At 40.9% G+C, this 16124-nt stretch overlaps 1 protein-coding gene across 3 annotated transcripts in view; it reads left to right on the top strand.

The window, feature by feature from the left end:
- Positions 1–16124, top strand: part of LOC137332955 (BCL-6 corepressor-like protein 1) — a 152555-nt gene that overhangs the window by 41273 nt on the left and 95158 nt on the right. For all 3 annotated transcript variants that reach the window (XR_010965766.1, XM_067997003.1, XM_067997002.1), the window contains exon 2: positions 12433–12566. Coding sequence is in view for 2 of the 3 variants with exons in the window: in XM_067997003.1 (XP_067853104.1) it covers positions 12481–12566 (86 nt within the window). In the remaining variant the exon portion in view is untranslated. The remainder of the gene's footprint in view (positions 1–12432; positions 12567–16124) is intronic.

The raw sequence follows: 16124 nt of genomic DNA, 5'->3' as shown, positions 1-16124 counted from the left end.
AGGGTTTTAATTTATTGCACCTTGCAAGAGACATAGTCTTCTGTATTCTTTTGGCTGCTTTGCTTCACATCTACTGAAGCATTTGCATTTTGGCCAATGCTGCAGTTCAGCTTTCATTAAACTTCTGCTGTGAGCAAATACTGTTTGGATGGGATATGGTTCTCTACAACAGTAAGTACAAATCTGCTTAGTCTGAGCCCAGATAATATTTGGATCTTTTGACTGGTAGATAGTGATGCCATTTTGAGGTGGCAACATCCTGCTTTACACCAATTATCAATGACTTGATCAAACGAACAAATGTACTGATATTTCTTTCAAGGTACCAACAAAAGGCTACTTGGAAGTAGACTAAACGGTGGTTAGACATGTTAACTGGTGGTTTTGTGAATACTTTCAAATGATCAGGGAAGTTGGTCAAAACGAACTAAGTAAGCATTACCTCCATCTTTGACTGAAATTAAATCCCGTAGGTTAAACTGCTGTAAACCAAAGCATGATGACTCACTTTTGAAAATGATAAAAGTTTTAGATTCTGCAATTTATTGCCAAATTCATCCTCACTGTGTCCTATCATATCCCACCTAAACATTATCTGCTCATTGCCTTCATTTAGTGTTACAAGTTGAATTTCAGCCATGTGCCTTGCATTTTTCTCTGTTCAAATACTGACATATTTCAATGTGTGAAAACAGAATGTCATAATTTTGCAATAAAAATTGACTGCTAGATTCAGAATATTGAAATTTTCAACAAAGGTATAATTGCTATACTTAAAAAATATACTGTTAAGTTTGGGGTTTATTTTAAAGTTGTGTTTATCTTAAATGTACAGTTTGTGCCTTTGTGCTGGAAGAATTTGACTAGTTGGTTTGCTTTCACTGAAAGCAGGTGAATTTTGAAATACTGTTATAAGAATTTGTGATATATATTTACAATGTAAGAGATATTGATAGCCTAGAAATGTGTTTTGAACATTTATAGAGAAATGCAAAATAACTTGATCGGGATTTTTCTATAAAAAATTTGCAGGGCTACGGGGAAAGGGCAGGGGAGTGGGACTAGCTGGATTGCTCTTACAGAGACCCCGCACGGACTCGATGGGCCGAATGGCCTCCTTCTGTGCTGTGATTCTAAGATTGTATGGTTAGTTACAGCATGATGAAACTGCTGATCATAGTTTTAAAATGTAAAACATTTAATTTAAAAATGAAATCTCCATCTGCAGCAGGCTGAGCAAAATCTCATATAATGTCTGCTCTTAATTCAAAAGTTGCTTAATAGAAATGATCCAGTAAATTTTTTTTGCACTAAATTCTCATTTTGATGTGCCATTTATGTTGCTTAATTCAAATTATTGGATAATTTAAAAAACTATTGCACAAAAGTGACTGAATTATCAATAGAGTATACACTTACAGCAATTAAACTTTTTGCTGGATTGTAGGAACTGGGGAGGTATGGTGCTTCTTGCAGGTCGTCTTTCAATAATATTGAAGAATATTGCTTGTAAAGTATTTGTTCGAATGAACATGTGTAGCATGTTTTAATTTTTCAAAATTAATAAAACAGTTGCATTAATGACAGAAAAGCTGCTTTATGCCCTCGACACAACAGTTCAGATATCGCACGTCTGAATCCGATCTGGAGAATGCCGGATTGTGGGCGTTGTAGTTCTTCAGGTTCTTCTCGCCTCGTACCAGCTCTGAACAAACTGGCGGCTGGCGGACTGCAACACCCAGAATGCTTATCGCCCACTGGGACTTGCGCCTTGTGTTCCCGCCGTGGGTGTGCCGGTGCTCCCTCGGCGTGTTGCGTTTCGTGGTTAACAAGCCTCAGTGGCAGTAGCCAACCTTCGGTGTAGTTCACCTTCGAAAATAAACATGTCAGTGTTCCCATGCCGCCCCACCGAGGGAAGAAAGTGTCGCTCACTCCCCCAGGCCATCGTGTCGGGCTGGGTCCGTTGGCGGTGGTCAGCGCGAGAGCTCTGCCTCGTGCGGCTCCCTCGCGCGCTGGTGGGGAGGAGCCTGCGCACTGCGACCCTGATTGGCCGAGGCGCAGACTTGAAACGAACGCTATATCGCACAGGGTGATTTAAACAGCCGGCCGAGGCCGAGAGCCGGGCTGGTCGCTTAAGCGGAGCGCTAAATGGCGGTGATCATGGGGAAGAACAGGTAATAGCTGTTCATCTGTAAACTCCGGAGATTTCGCTACTTGAACGCTGATAATGGAAGGTTTGAAGTAACTTCAATTTCCCCTTCTTTAAAATGAGAGGGAGTGTCCAGTGTTAATGTACCTTTTATGGAGGCAGTCAGGAGCAGAAGGATTCTGCAAGAATGTCACCTACCCAATTAATGGCCCAGTGATTCTGGGTGGAAAGCTGTCTTTGGGTCCATTCAGCAACTAAACACATGATGGTTCTTTGGATAGTTTTAGTCGAGGAGGTTAATGTCCGTCCCTTTTTCTAAATAGAATGGAAACTTTGAACAGAAATAGCAAAGCATGTGAAGTGGCTGTGGTCAGGACGTTACTTGGCCTGGCATACCTGACAATGGAACCAGTTGACGTACCTGAAGACAAAAGGGCAACGTAATGCAAAGAATCTAACAAAAAAAGAACAACTTTTTTAAATAGCTAGATTAAATTGTTACCTCAAATTACTAATATCAATCATAATTTTACAAAACCAAAAGGAAGAAAGAAGATCTTGTTGCCTTTATATAGCACCTTTCACATCCTTAGGCAGTCTCAAAGTGCTTCACAGCCAATGGCTTACCTTTAAAGTATAGTCACTGTCGTTTTTGTAGTTGTAACACAATATACAATTTTGAAAATTGCTGCAAATTTGATATTGAGAAAGTAAGATACTTCCTTTTTTAAAAAGAGTAGAGGCTTAAAAATTTCTGGGTCCAACTTCCCAAAGCTCTTGAATTGTGCAGTTGATGCAGGAGGTAAAAATGAACTAATCTGAGTTGCACAGTATTGATTTGTGATGGGTTTTACCTCCATACAACAGGGCACATGTGGGGTTTTAAAAACAAAAAGTGCTTGGAAAAATAGCATTTGCATCCTTCACATTTTAATACACTTCATCATAGTCAGAGAATGGGGAAAAGATAAATTGATAGGGTAAAGCACTTCCAGCTGATTGTCTTGGGGTACAAAATGAATTTACACCTAATTTAAAATTATTCCGTTAAAGCATATCACACATACTATGTCAATCTTTTATGGCAAGTGTCTTTGCTCTTTAGTTTTCCAAAGAAGTTCACTTGTAGAGATATTTATCTTCTCACATTGTTGCAGTGATCTACCATCTGTTGCCTACATAATGGGCTGTGCAAATACTAATAAAATCTATTAACTGCCACCAACACTAATACTTGGTTCAGAAAATGGTGGAAATACACAGCAGGTCCATCAACATCTGTAATGATATTAACGTTTTGGGCGTATACCTTTCTTTGTCATAACTTTGCTTCCTCTTACGGATGCTGTAAGACCTGCCATGTATTTCCAGCATTTTCAGTTTTATTTCAGATTTCTACTGTTTACATTTTTAAATTTCTAATATTGGTTCAATGCACATAAATTTGAAAATAATAAAGATGGGGACAAGTGGTTAAAGAGAATATTGCCGTGCAATTTCTGATGGTAAGATAAAAAGAACTTGAATTTATATAGCTCCTTTCACAACCTAAGATTGTCCTAAAGCACTTTACAATCAGAGGTACTTTTGAAGTAGTCATTGTTGTAATGTAGAGAAAAGGGCAGCCAATTTGCACACAGCAAGGTCCCACAAACAGCAATGAGATAAATGACCAGATAATCAATATTATTGATGGTTGAGGGATAAATATTGACCAGGACAATTCCCCCGCTCTTTTAATAGTGCTATGGGATTTTTTATGTCCTCTTAGAGAGGAGACGGGGCCTCTGTTTAATGTCTCATCTGAAAGGCGGCACCTCTGACTGCACTGAAGTGTCAGCCTAGATTCTGTGCTCAAGGCCTAGAATAGGGCATGAACGCATGTCCTTCTGATTTGGAGCCATCTAGGCCTAAAACCCTCTGCTTCTCCACCTCTCTTATGTTAGAGGTGCCAAATAAATGCAAGTTAAAAGAAGAAAGAACTCACATTTATATATCGCCTTTTACGACCTCAGGATGGTACCAAGTGCTTTAAAGTCAGTAAAGCACTTTTGATGTGAAGTCATTGTTGTAATATAGGCTACTACTGAGTCGAGGTTGATACCTAAAGCTTTGTTTACAACTTACATTAGTTCAAGCAAATTGTACAGATAAGTTCAGGTGAAATCACAAAGTAAATAAATGAACATAAAAATGTAATGATTTAAATAATTCTGAGAGGGACATAACAGTCTAGACATGCTGCTATTCATTTTCAGTGTTCTGATAGATGTTGAACAGGGAATGAGTATTTCCCCCCCCCAAACCCCAGTGTCATTCATGTGTTTTCTGACACTGCCGCCTCATTATTACAAACTTCAGGAAAGTTTGGTTAACTCTGATGATAAGAGCACCCCCTGGTGGCTGAATGAACAAATAAATCAGCTGTTCTAAGCCGTACAGAACAGGAAGGTGTCCTGTTCGGTCCCTGGTCTGAGCCGCATTCGCTGATCTCATCCAATGCAGTGGCTGGGGGGCCTACAGTTGGTTAGAAAGTGGATTTCTCTGCCATAAACTGTTGTTGAAGCAGAATCCATAAATTCTTTTAAAAGGGAAATAGATAGTTTATTGAAAAAGAGCAATATTAAAGGCCGTGGTGGCTTTTGTGGAGAAAAACATCAGCACAGACTTGCTGGGGCAAAAGGCTTGTTCGTGTGTGTGTTATGGTTCTATCCAATCAGGCTGTGATCATATGATTCTAATTTTTTTTTTAAATGAACTATGGTCTTGAGCTGTGCAGCCAAGATGGTCCCATTATCAACTCCTGGTCTGTGCTGAGTTGGCATAATTGATCTCAGCGCTCCAGAACTAGGTAGAGGCTTCTCACTCTTGATCACTATTCAGTGACCCCCTCCTGGAAAGTGGCCATGGGTAAGACAAGATTAGGCTCGGGGTTACGGGGAGCGGGCAGGAAAGTGGACATGAATTTAGATTTGAGGTTAGGATCAGATCAGCCATGATCTTATTAAATGGCGGAGCAGGCTCGAAGGGCCGATTGGCCTACTCTTGCTCCTATTTCTTATGTTCTTATAGGCTCGACTATGATAACTCCCGCAATTGAATAGCTTACCAACACTCATTGTTAAGGCTTACTTATGACAAACTTGAGTAATGTACCGGAGGGCTAGTGGTGCCTGTGGAACTGCATATGAACCTAAGTCAGCACTTTGAATAGGAGGGGAGGGACAATTAACTACATGTTAGTGTATTATGGTATTACAAGGACTACAGTGTGATTGGTTTGGAAACATTTTCTCTGGGGGTACCTTACAGTGTTGCCACAAGATAGGTTTAATATTGATATTAATGTGCTATGGAAAAATCACATGTAAGCTTTTATGTAATTTTTAAAATCTGATTTATTGTCAATAATTTCTCTCCCACAACCATCACCAGTGATGGACCTGTAACTACCAGTCTTAAATAGCTCAAAATTCTCTTTTTGGACTCAGCCCAAGTCTTGAAGGGCAACATTTCTAATTGCGCTGATGGTTCTTCATGGTGCAGGAGGATATAGTGTAAAACATTTACATGTCCACCATTATGGGTTACTAAAATCCAAATGATAACGCTGCTGTACTTGAGAACAAGAGCTCTTGGGTGATAGCTGAAATGCTAGAAGCTCTTATTAAGTTGCTGCACTGAGTTGCTAATGTACATTCTGAGGGGAAATATCTTGTTTTTTAAAACAGTCTTTAAAACTTTTCACCACATTTTATTGGAACATTTAAATCAGATTGAGTAAGAGAAATAATTTTTAATGTGCTAAATCCTATTCACAGTATGAATTTGAAATGTCTGGCTATTTTCAAATGTTTATAATATGAAAAAATATAGAATAAAAAAAATCACTCTGCTCATCAAGCTGCTGCTTAACTGATAGAGTATAATTTGCACTGTAATGGACGTCGTAGAACTTATTTCTCTTCCCACTTTGGCACCGTTGCCTCTGGAGTCCCCCAAGGATCTATCCTTGGCTCCCTCCTATTTCGCATCTACATGTTGCCCCTTAGTGACATCATCCGAGAACACGACGTCAGATTCCACAGGTACGCTGACGACACCCAGCTCTACCTCCACCACCTCTCTCGAACCCCCCCCCACTGTCTCTCATTTGTCACACTGCTTGTCCGAAATCCAGTACTGGATGAGCAAAAATTTCCTCCAGCTAAATATTGGGAAGACTGAAGCCATTGTCTTTGGTCCCCACCGCAAACTCCGTTCCCTAGCCACCGACTCCATCTCTCTCCCTGGCCACTGCCTGAGGCTGAACCAGACTGTTTGCAACCTTGGCGTCCTATTTGACCCTGAGATGAGCTTCCTACCACATATCCGCTCCATCACCAAGGCCGCCTACTTCCACCTCCGTAACATCGCCCGTCTCTGCCCCTGCCTCAGCTCCTCTGCTGCTGAAACCCTCATCCATGCCTTTGTTACCTCTAGACTCGACTATTCCAATGCTCTCTTGGCCAGCCTCCCATCTTCCACCCTCCATAAACTTGAGCTCATCCAAAACTCTGCTGTCCATATACTAACTTGTACCAAGTCCCGTTCTCCCATCACCCTTGTGCTCGCTGACCTACATTTGGCTCCTGGTCCGGGAATGCCTATTTTAAATTCTCATCCTTGTTTTCAAATCCCTCCATGGCCTCGCCCCTCCCTATCTCTGTAACCTCCTCCAGCCCGACAACCCTCCGAGATCTCTGCTCTCCTCCAATTCTTGCCTCTTGCACATCCCTGATTTTTAATCGCTCCACCATTGGCGGCTGTGCCTTCAGCTGACTAGGCCCTTAGCTCTGGAATTCCCTCCCTAATCCCCTCTGCCTCTCTAACTCTCTCTCCTTTAAAACCTACCTCTTCCTGTCCTAATATCTCCTTATGTGTCAAATTTTGTTTGATAACGTTCCTGTGAAGCACCTTGGGACGTTTTACTACATTAAAGGCGCTATATAAATGCCAAATTGTTGTTGTTGTGATTTACTGTACTGAGGGAGGTGAATAACCATAAACTGTTTCTATTTAATTCCTGACAGTCATTAAGTTAAAACTATTGAGGGTTGTTTTCCCTGTGTGTTAGAGCTGACACTTTTGCTAATGGTTACCTATAGTAATTTTGTGTTTTACTGTTAATAGAGTGCTACCTTTTGCCTGTGCTCCTAAAATTGCATTTGGGAATAAACATTTGTAACTCACTGACTTTGCATTAACCAAGCGCAGTATTTGGCTAATGCTGATGCCAGTTTGGGAATATTTGCATGCTTTGTCATTTTTCCATTACTTACAATGCAAGTAATGACAAGTTTGCAGTTAGCATCAATATGTATCCAAGATACCCCAACATGAAGGGCATTACTTAATTGCATTGGAAGTAAAACCAGAAAATGCTGGAAATGCACAGTAGATTAGTCAGCAAAGAGATATTATTTTGGGTAAATACCCTGACACAGAAGCTAACCTATGCTTTATCTTTTCAGATGCTGATGGATATGCTATGTGTATCCAACATTTTTTGTTCTTATGTCAGATTTCCTGAATTTCAGTTTTTCCTTTTAAACAGTTAATTATATTGTGTATGAAGGTTTCAGATTTTTCACTCCCAATACATATCTCCTATTCACATACTTTTTGCCATTTTCAGCTCATTAAGTGCATGGTTGGCAGCTTAACAAACCGCTCATTAGCAATATTGTAGGTGTGTTCTGATTGGTTCTTTATTTGTGAAAGACCTGTAATGCATCCAAGCTCATAGAAAGCACATTAAAAGAAAATTTACCTTCCAGAATATCAATCTATAATTATTGGCGATACGACTTTCAACAAATTACTTGAACTACAACCAAGAATCTTCTAGTACTCATCATTTTCTGTTTATTGTCACAGTTATACACACAGAAGGTGGATAGTGCCTTGTAAATAATGTTTATGTATCACCACAGACTGTCTTTAAAAAGTTTGGCAAAAGATGCTGGGTGAACACTCTAAACCACAATTTTATGTTGTATACATTACTGATTGTGCTGCTATATAATTATTTGCTTTTGTTTTTGTTTCTGTGAATAATTATCTTTGTATGTAAATCTGGACACTAGATTTGCCATACAAAGCAATCTGGTCTATATTTTAAGTTCCATTAGCTTCCTAAATTGACAGGCGATGTAGTTTGCATTCTATGTATTCTCTAGTAAACAATTTACCATGATCAGGGTTAATTGTTCAATCTGGGCTATGTTAACTCAGTGCAGCAAAGAGTAATAGACACAGGAGTTGTGATCTGTTAACACAAACCGTGTCATCTAGCCATTCATAAGAGATAAAGGTGTTGAAAACAATTGAACTGAAACGCTTGTGTTTTATAGTTCTGTATTGACAGTTTAAATCAAATAAACTACTCAGATATCTACTTAAAACAAACTGCTCTTTTAAAAAATGTTTAAGGGAAGACTTGATGCATGCATGAGGGAAAAGGGAATAGAGGGTTATGGGAGAAGGGTCGGAAGAGGTAATTAGACTGGGAGGAGGTTCGTGAGGAGTATAAACACTGGCATAGGCTAGTCGGGCTGAATGGCCTGTTTCAGTGCTGTTAATTCTGCATCATTTGTAATGATATGCACAGCTTCTTACATATGAATTCCCAGTATGCTGGGAGCTGTTGTGGTATTTTTCTACTTCACCAGTCTTGTGTGCCAGCTCTTTCAACATCAGGGCCAAGGAGAAAGTGGCAGCTGCTGGAACATCTGCAAAACCTTCCTCTGCTACACAAGAGAACCAGGACGATCAGTCAATTCAATGTGGAGGCATTGAATGAAGAACTGCAGGTCTTTGAAGACCATTTGCAGACATCTACATCAACTGCAATGGAAAGTTCCCAGTAGCAGTGGAATAACTGTTATACATGCCAATGAGGCTGCTTTCTGGCAGTATCAAGGAGTTTTCCATTAGCTCCCCACAGAAACCTTCAACTTTGCAGGACCATGCTGCCAAGCAGCCCATGACAAAGAGTCAGCCTGTCCCTTGTCCATCCCAGAACGCAGAGGCCCCGAGAGCAGAGCCATTTCCATCCCAAGAAGTTCCTGATGCCTAGCAGCAGCTGTGTACATCTTAGATCCCAGACCTCAGGTGGTACATAGAAGAAGTGTTTGAATGTGGGCAAAGAAAAGTTTGCACGGTCAAAAGAGGTATACACAGTGAATAAACAGAGTAAAGTTTTGCAAATAGTTGTAATAGATCACTAGAATTATTGATGCAAGGATTGCTTGGCATTTGGTTATCTTGTAGGACAATGGGGAACAGCTTCGGGGCTTACATTGAGGCTCATGATTATGATGTGATGGCTTGCTGTGAAAGGAGCAAGAATTTCATTTGGACTACGGAAAGGTTGGTGTGAAGACTCTGCTCTTTGGCTGAGACTTCAACAAGTAGTGCTCTTGCATGTGTGTTGGAGCTAATTTATTAAATTAGCCTATTATTTATTTTATGAGATTATTAAGTCAGTGATAAGGCTGTATGTTAAACATGAATTTCAAGCGATATCGTAAGCCATGAGTTCAAATTACAGCCTTGTGCTAACGAAAGCTAAAGATAGGGCAGCAATTGCATCACTTGAAGACTGTGATGGCTGTTGTGGTGTTATCATTGCACAACAATTACTGTCATATATTCACTGGAGGGTGTAACATGGAGAAGCTATTTATCGTAGTGATTCCTGATAGCTGAAACATGTTCTATAAACATAATGGTGACTTTATCCCTTTGAAGGTGTGAGTTGTTCAAAAGAAAACTTGGTCAGCACTCATGAGCTAGATTGGTATTTGCCCGAAAATGCTTTTTTCCTCAATATAACATCAGTTTCCTGAGAAGGATTGATCAGGTGGATTCTGGGTTTGTGTGAAGGATCTTGCTTCATGAGTAAAATTACTCTGAAAAGGTGTTTTCCTTCACCCTTCAGATCATGCCTTCCACACATGCTGGTTGATTTCAAAGCACTAGTTACTAAGAAGAAGGTTGTGGAGATGCCGGTGATGGACTGGGGTTGACAATTGTAAACAATTTTACAACACCAAGTTATAGTCCAGCAATTTTATTTTAAATTCACAAGCTTTCGGAGGCTACCTCCTTCCTCAGGTGAACGATGTGGAAATTTCCACATCGTTCACCTGAGGAAGGAGGTAGCCTCCGAAAGCTTGTGAATTTAAAATAAAATTGCTGGACTATAACTTGGTGTTGTAAAATTGTTTACAATTAAGAAGAAGGTTGACAAAGAAGGTGGCAAAGTAATTTTGGCAAACAACTAAAGGAAACTTAATGTAAAGAATGGAGCCTACATGTCAAGCTGGAAAACCGGCAGACGTTGACACAGTCTCAAAAGGTTGATAGCTCAAAAGCAGCTCGGAATATAAATTTACAACATGTACTTATACTAGTGCAGGGAAGCACAGGCATTTCATAATTTAAGCCTGCAATATTACATCATTTGTTTAGTGGATCGTAGCTAGAATTGCAAGAATATTTCCCCACTTCTTGTGGAGAAATTGAGGATTATTCTGGATATGCATTGGTACTCTGTGTTGCTAAATCTGATTGCTTCTGTAGTTTTCACTGCACTTTTCTTCCCCCTCCCCCCGCAACCCAGTTCAGAGACACTCTTCTTCTTCTCTAACTCAGTTCATGGTGGCAATCTTCATCTCCTTCCACCCTGCCAGTTCATTCCCCCCCCACCCCCACCCCCCAATGCACCTCCAAGTTCCTAATGGCAGCTGTTTTGCTTGAGGAAACTCTTCTGTGCTGTGGACAGACATTCTTGATCGTGCAAACTCTCACGGGATAGAAATCTCTGCTTCTCCACTTGCCCCCCCCCCCTCCCCTCCCTTCCCTCCCTCCTAGCCTCAGGTATCAAGATTATTTTATAAATTAATACAGGTAGTCAGGCTGCTTTCATTCAACATTGTTTCCGGTCACCATGCAGTAAAGTTCAATCTTCTTGTGAAATATTAGTTAGGAGCCAAGCTTGATACCAGGAGAAGAGCAGATCCATTATAACTGAGCAGTTGTGGCTTATTGGTAATCTCAGTACAGTGCGAGAAGTTTAAATTCTTGATTATTTTTGCCAGCCAACACAGAGGCTGGATGTGAATGCTGATTGTCCATGACAAACAGGCAGTCACCTCTTAGGTGACATGTACCTAAGAGATGACTGCTTACTGCTGAGTTGTACAGGCATGGACTTGTAGGACTGAATGGCCTGTTTCTGTGCTGTACACTATATGGAAGTCTTGCTGGATACTTGTGCTCACTGACTTAAGTTAAGGCGGGTGATCGGGGAATTCTCACGGAAATTCTACCCCAAATATCTACGTCCATTTGGTGCATTTAACCCTGTATTCTCAATTCTTTAAATAGTAAGGGATAAAAAATATAGATAAACAAAATCCTAGAATACCATTTAATAAAAATGGAATTTGACTTTTTGGCTATTTCAGTGGCCACGGTGCTGTCCCCTACATGTCATAAACACCCCTATTTATAAAACAGCGAATCTACCAACTCATCATGAGCAACACCAGGGAGATCTACTGGTATCGATGAAAATGTGTTGCATTTTTTTAAAACTCTCATTCGTATCATAATGGAGAGCTCCTATGTAAACTTCCAGACTCCAGAGTGTGAGTTCCAATTGCACATTTTCATAGAATGGTTATAGAACCGAAGGAGGCCATTCGACCCATCGAGTCTGTGCCAGCTCTCCAAGAGCAATCCAGCTAGTCCCACTCCCACTTCATGTGTTGACTTTCAGAATGCTCTTGAATTTCAATAGTGACTCTGTTTTCACACTTTATCTGAATATACCTAGCACACTATACATTGTGAACCTTCCATAAAATTGTAAGTGTTTGTTATTAATCAGACTGCAAATATTGCTGGTCTAGTACGTTCTATTTTTGGATTCAGACTCGTAGTAAATGTTCTTCTGAAGTTTGGACCAATGGAAATAATGTATTGCACACTAATACTCTGTTCCTCCTGTTGATGTATGTTAAGTGTAAGGAACTAAGTAGTCACATGGTCTTCATCAGACCTGTACGGTAGTTTCAGGTTGTAGGAATTTTGACAGTCAGACCCTGCTTTGTTGATCTGCCAAAAAAAGCATCAATTCAGAATAGTAATATCTCAGTGTTGTACATCAGGCTTTGGAGCAAGAATGTATTAGATATCTTTCTCATCGCTAATGGTTATCTTTTGTCATTCAGGTTGGAGCAGTGAAGGAGTGCAACTACTGTCATCGGTCTTCACCTGTCATGCTTGCCACAGCCTCGCTGTACAACGGCGTTCACGACTGGACAAACTCTGACCGAATCCGGATGTGTGGCATTAAGGAAGATAGGTGAGTGATACTCCGAAGAAATGAATGAAGAGTATTATCTGAATGAACCCACCTATCCACATTACATGTGCAAATTTACTGAATTGCAGCTGAAAAACATAATGTATAGGAACAGGAAAAGGCTGTAGGACCCAACAAAGCCAATCCTTTCTGCCTGATCTCAGTCCAACCTCTACCTACCTTTTCGTCATATCTCTCAATCTTTTTCTCTTTCCAGAAACAATAAGTTATATTTATATAGCAGTGTTAATGTAGGGAAATATCTCAAGGCACTTCACAGAGGTGTAAGAAACAACTGATACTGAGCCAAAGGTGGGGAGATCAGGAGAGGTGACCAAAAGTGTGGTCAAAGAAGTGGGTTTTAAGGAGGAACTTAATGGAGGTGGAGGGTTTTAGGGAGGCAATTCCAAACCATGAGGCCCAAACAGCTGAAGGCAAGTCTGCTGATGGTACGGTGAAGTGAGATGGGTGCACAAGAGGCCAGAATCAGAGGAACGGCAGTGGGGGTGACGGGACGGTTGTAGTGCTAGAAGAGGTTACAGAGAAAGGGAGAAGTAAGGCCATGAAAAGATTTAAATACGAGGATGAAAATTTTAAATTTGAGATGTTCGGGACCAGGAGCCAAAGTAGGTCATCAAGGACAGGAATGATGGGTAGTGGGACTTGGTGTGGGATAGGATTTCGGCAGCAGAGTTTTGGATGAGCTGGAGTTTATGGAGGGTGGAGAATGGGAGACTGACCACAGAGCATTGGAATAATCAAATCTGGAGATGATAAAGGCATGGGTGAAGGTTTCAGTAGCAGGTGGACTGAGGCAGAGGCTGACAATGTTAATCGGCACGGATCGGGGAGGTGAAAACACATTCAAGGATTTTGTTGGGGAAAGGGAGGTTGGAGTTGGACAGAAGGGGTTGAGGGTGGGATTTTGAGCAGGGTGTGATGACGGTGGTTTTGAACGGGAGAGTCATAGTGCCTGAAGAGGGGGAACTGTTTAAAGCAGCATGCATAGTGGCAAGGAAGGGAAGTTTGGTGGTTGAGAGAGCAGGAGTTAGGTCTCGTGGATGAGATAACTTGGAAAGGACATGGGGGTAGATAGGAGAGAAACTATAGAGAGACATGGGCTCAGGGCTAAGGTCGAAGGGGATAGGATGGAGGTTTGCTTTAATGGGTAAGGGAAAACGGGGAAGCAGAAGAGACAGCAGATGGTGTCTGTCTTGGTGACTAAAATCTATGAGCGCCTCACACTTGTTAGAGGTGAGGGTAGAGGGGGCAGGGTAGGGAGGCAATTGGTAGTATAGAATAGGAGTCTTGAGTTATTTTTGCTCTCCAGGATGATCATAGAGTAGTGAGCGATTATTGGCAGAGGAGAGGCGAGGCCTGGTTTAACTTGATGTGGTCGAGCCAGGTCTAGTGATGGATGGCTAAGCCAGTTATGCACCAGGTGCACTTTGGTTTGTGACCTTTCAACTTGAGGGAGTGAAGATGGGGGCCATACCAGGGTGAATGAGACAGGGATGGGTGATAGTGAAAGTTTTGCTAAGGACAAGTGGGCTGCTTTTCCTGAACAGATTTTGACTTTTTCCATTTTGGTTACTTCAAATACTAGAATATTTCTAAGTACCAACGACGTCATGTAGTCATTGACCTGAAATGGGGGTGTGACTGTAATATAATTATACTATTGTCATTTTTGCCTGTGCACGATATATATGTAAGGTGATAGAAAATAATATTTATAAATTGCACAAATTTCTTTGCGTCTCGTGATCAAGCTGTCTCAACTCAGGGGTAGCCTGTATATAATGCAGGGCACCTTACATTACCTTTTATTGCTCTAATGGTGTGGTTCAATATTAGCCTCAGAAATTTACCATGAGTTATTTTTTGCAACTCTGCCTATCCTTGCGTCGCTTGGTGAGGTTATTAAATTCTAAGCAGTTTTGCACTGTTCCATTATGATTTAATATTGCCTAAATTAATTTTACTTGAATCCTTACTAGCCAGCAGAGCGAGAAGACTTTAATTTCATGTATCAGGGTTGAATTTCAACCTTAGCCCCATAGGCAAAGAAAAATGCACAATTTTGAACCTGGAATACTTAGCCCTACCATTTCAGAGAAGAGAGCATTGTATCATTTGGGTTGAACTTCTATTTGGTGTCTGAAGTGAAAGAATAGTATTCTAACTTGTTGTACTACTCCAGTTCCTTAACAGGAGCACCATATTATAAATTGCTTGATTGCAGCAAGGTTTTAACTTGCGAAAATGAATAATAGCACTAATGAACAATTAAAGAATTGTTCGTTTAGCTGTATGTATGCCGATCTACACCAATTTATTCTTCACTAAGGTGACACGATATCCTGCATTCGGTGGCTCTCTGATTAGAGGAATTACTGTCATCAATCATTATATTTGTAATTGAGATAGGTGATGAGCATAATTTCACTCTCACAAATCAAACCTGGCAAACTGATTTCATTTAAATTTTGGGTGGTTCTCATCTTGAAAACAGTCAAAAGTAAGCAAAGTTTCTATATATATTTTTTAAAACACTTATAGTAATAGTAAAAATAAATTCACAGGGACAGTTATTGCACTGCAAGATCAAAAATATGACCGTCTGCAACAATCAGCTGTAACATTGGCTAAGTAATACAGAATGACCAGGAGTATTTTTAATCTAACAGCACTGAATGGCATCCTATGGTATCATTAACTGTCCTATTTTATTGGAGATCAAAAAAAATCTGTGGTATAATCAGTTACCATAAACTGTAAAAAAAAAAATTCAAAGCAAGGCAAACCCACTTAAATACTGACCTACTAGAATTTGGGAATAGACTCCAAAGAGGAAGGGGAGGGAAATGAAAGGGGAATGTGACAAAAATTAAGCATTTTTATCTTTAATGTATCATGGTATTGGCTTCTTTCTTTCTGTCACAATACATATGTGGTTTAAAAAAAAAGGTTCATTCACAAAAAATGACCCAGCTTGTTTTGACACTATAGCCCTGGATTGGTTAGTTGTAAATTTGCTCTGATCATGATCTCAGAGGTTGTACCAAGGTTGGGCAAAGCAGTGCCTTCCAGTGCTGACGGTGCTAGAGTTTGAGGGGTCACTGGGAGGTCATCTCTTTAGCACGGGCAGGCGAGCACAAGCACCACTTCAGGTGCATCGCTGGTGCCCACCTGCCCATGTCAATGGAAACTCACCCACCCTTGGTGGAAAGCGCTGCCCAGGCCTCCCCCCCCCCCCCCCCCGCCCTCCCCCTCAACTTCAGCACTGCACCGATCAGCCCCTGCCAATCAATGACATTTGTTTTTAAAATACTTCCGTTATCAGAGGCCCAAGCTCTTCTGGAGGCTAGTACGCCTCACCTCATTGGGCATACAGTTGCAATGCCAGGTCCCCTTCCAAGACCAGGAGTGGGAACATCCAGCTTAGGAGTCTCCACCCCTGCCCTGTTATTTGCCTTGTAAGGGGCAGATGGAAATTCACTGTAGAAACTCCAAGGCACTACGGAAACTTCAAGAAATGGCAGAGACATGACGTAA

This window comes from Heptranchias perlo, chromosome 15 (assembly GCF_035084215.1).
Source record: "Heptranchias perlo isolate sHepPer1 chromosome 15, sHepPer1.hap1, whole genome shotgun sequence".
Taxonomy (NCBI): domain Eukaryota; kingdom Metazoa; phylum Chordata; class Chondrichthyes; order Hexanchiformes; family Hexanchidae; genus Heptranchias; species Heptranchias perlo.
This window is presented reverse-complemented; position numbering and strand designations above follow the sequence as displayed.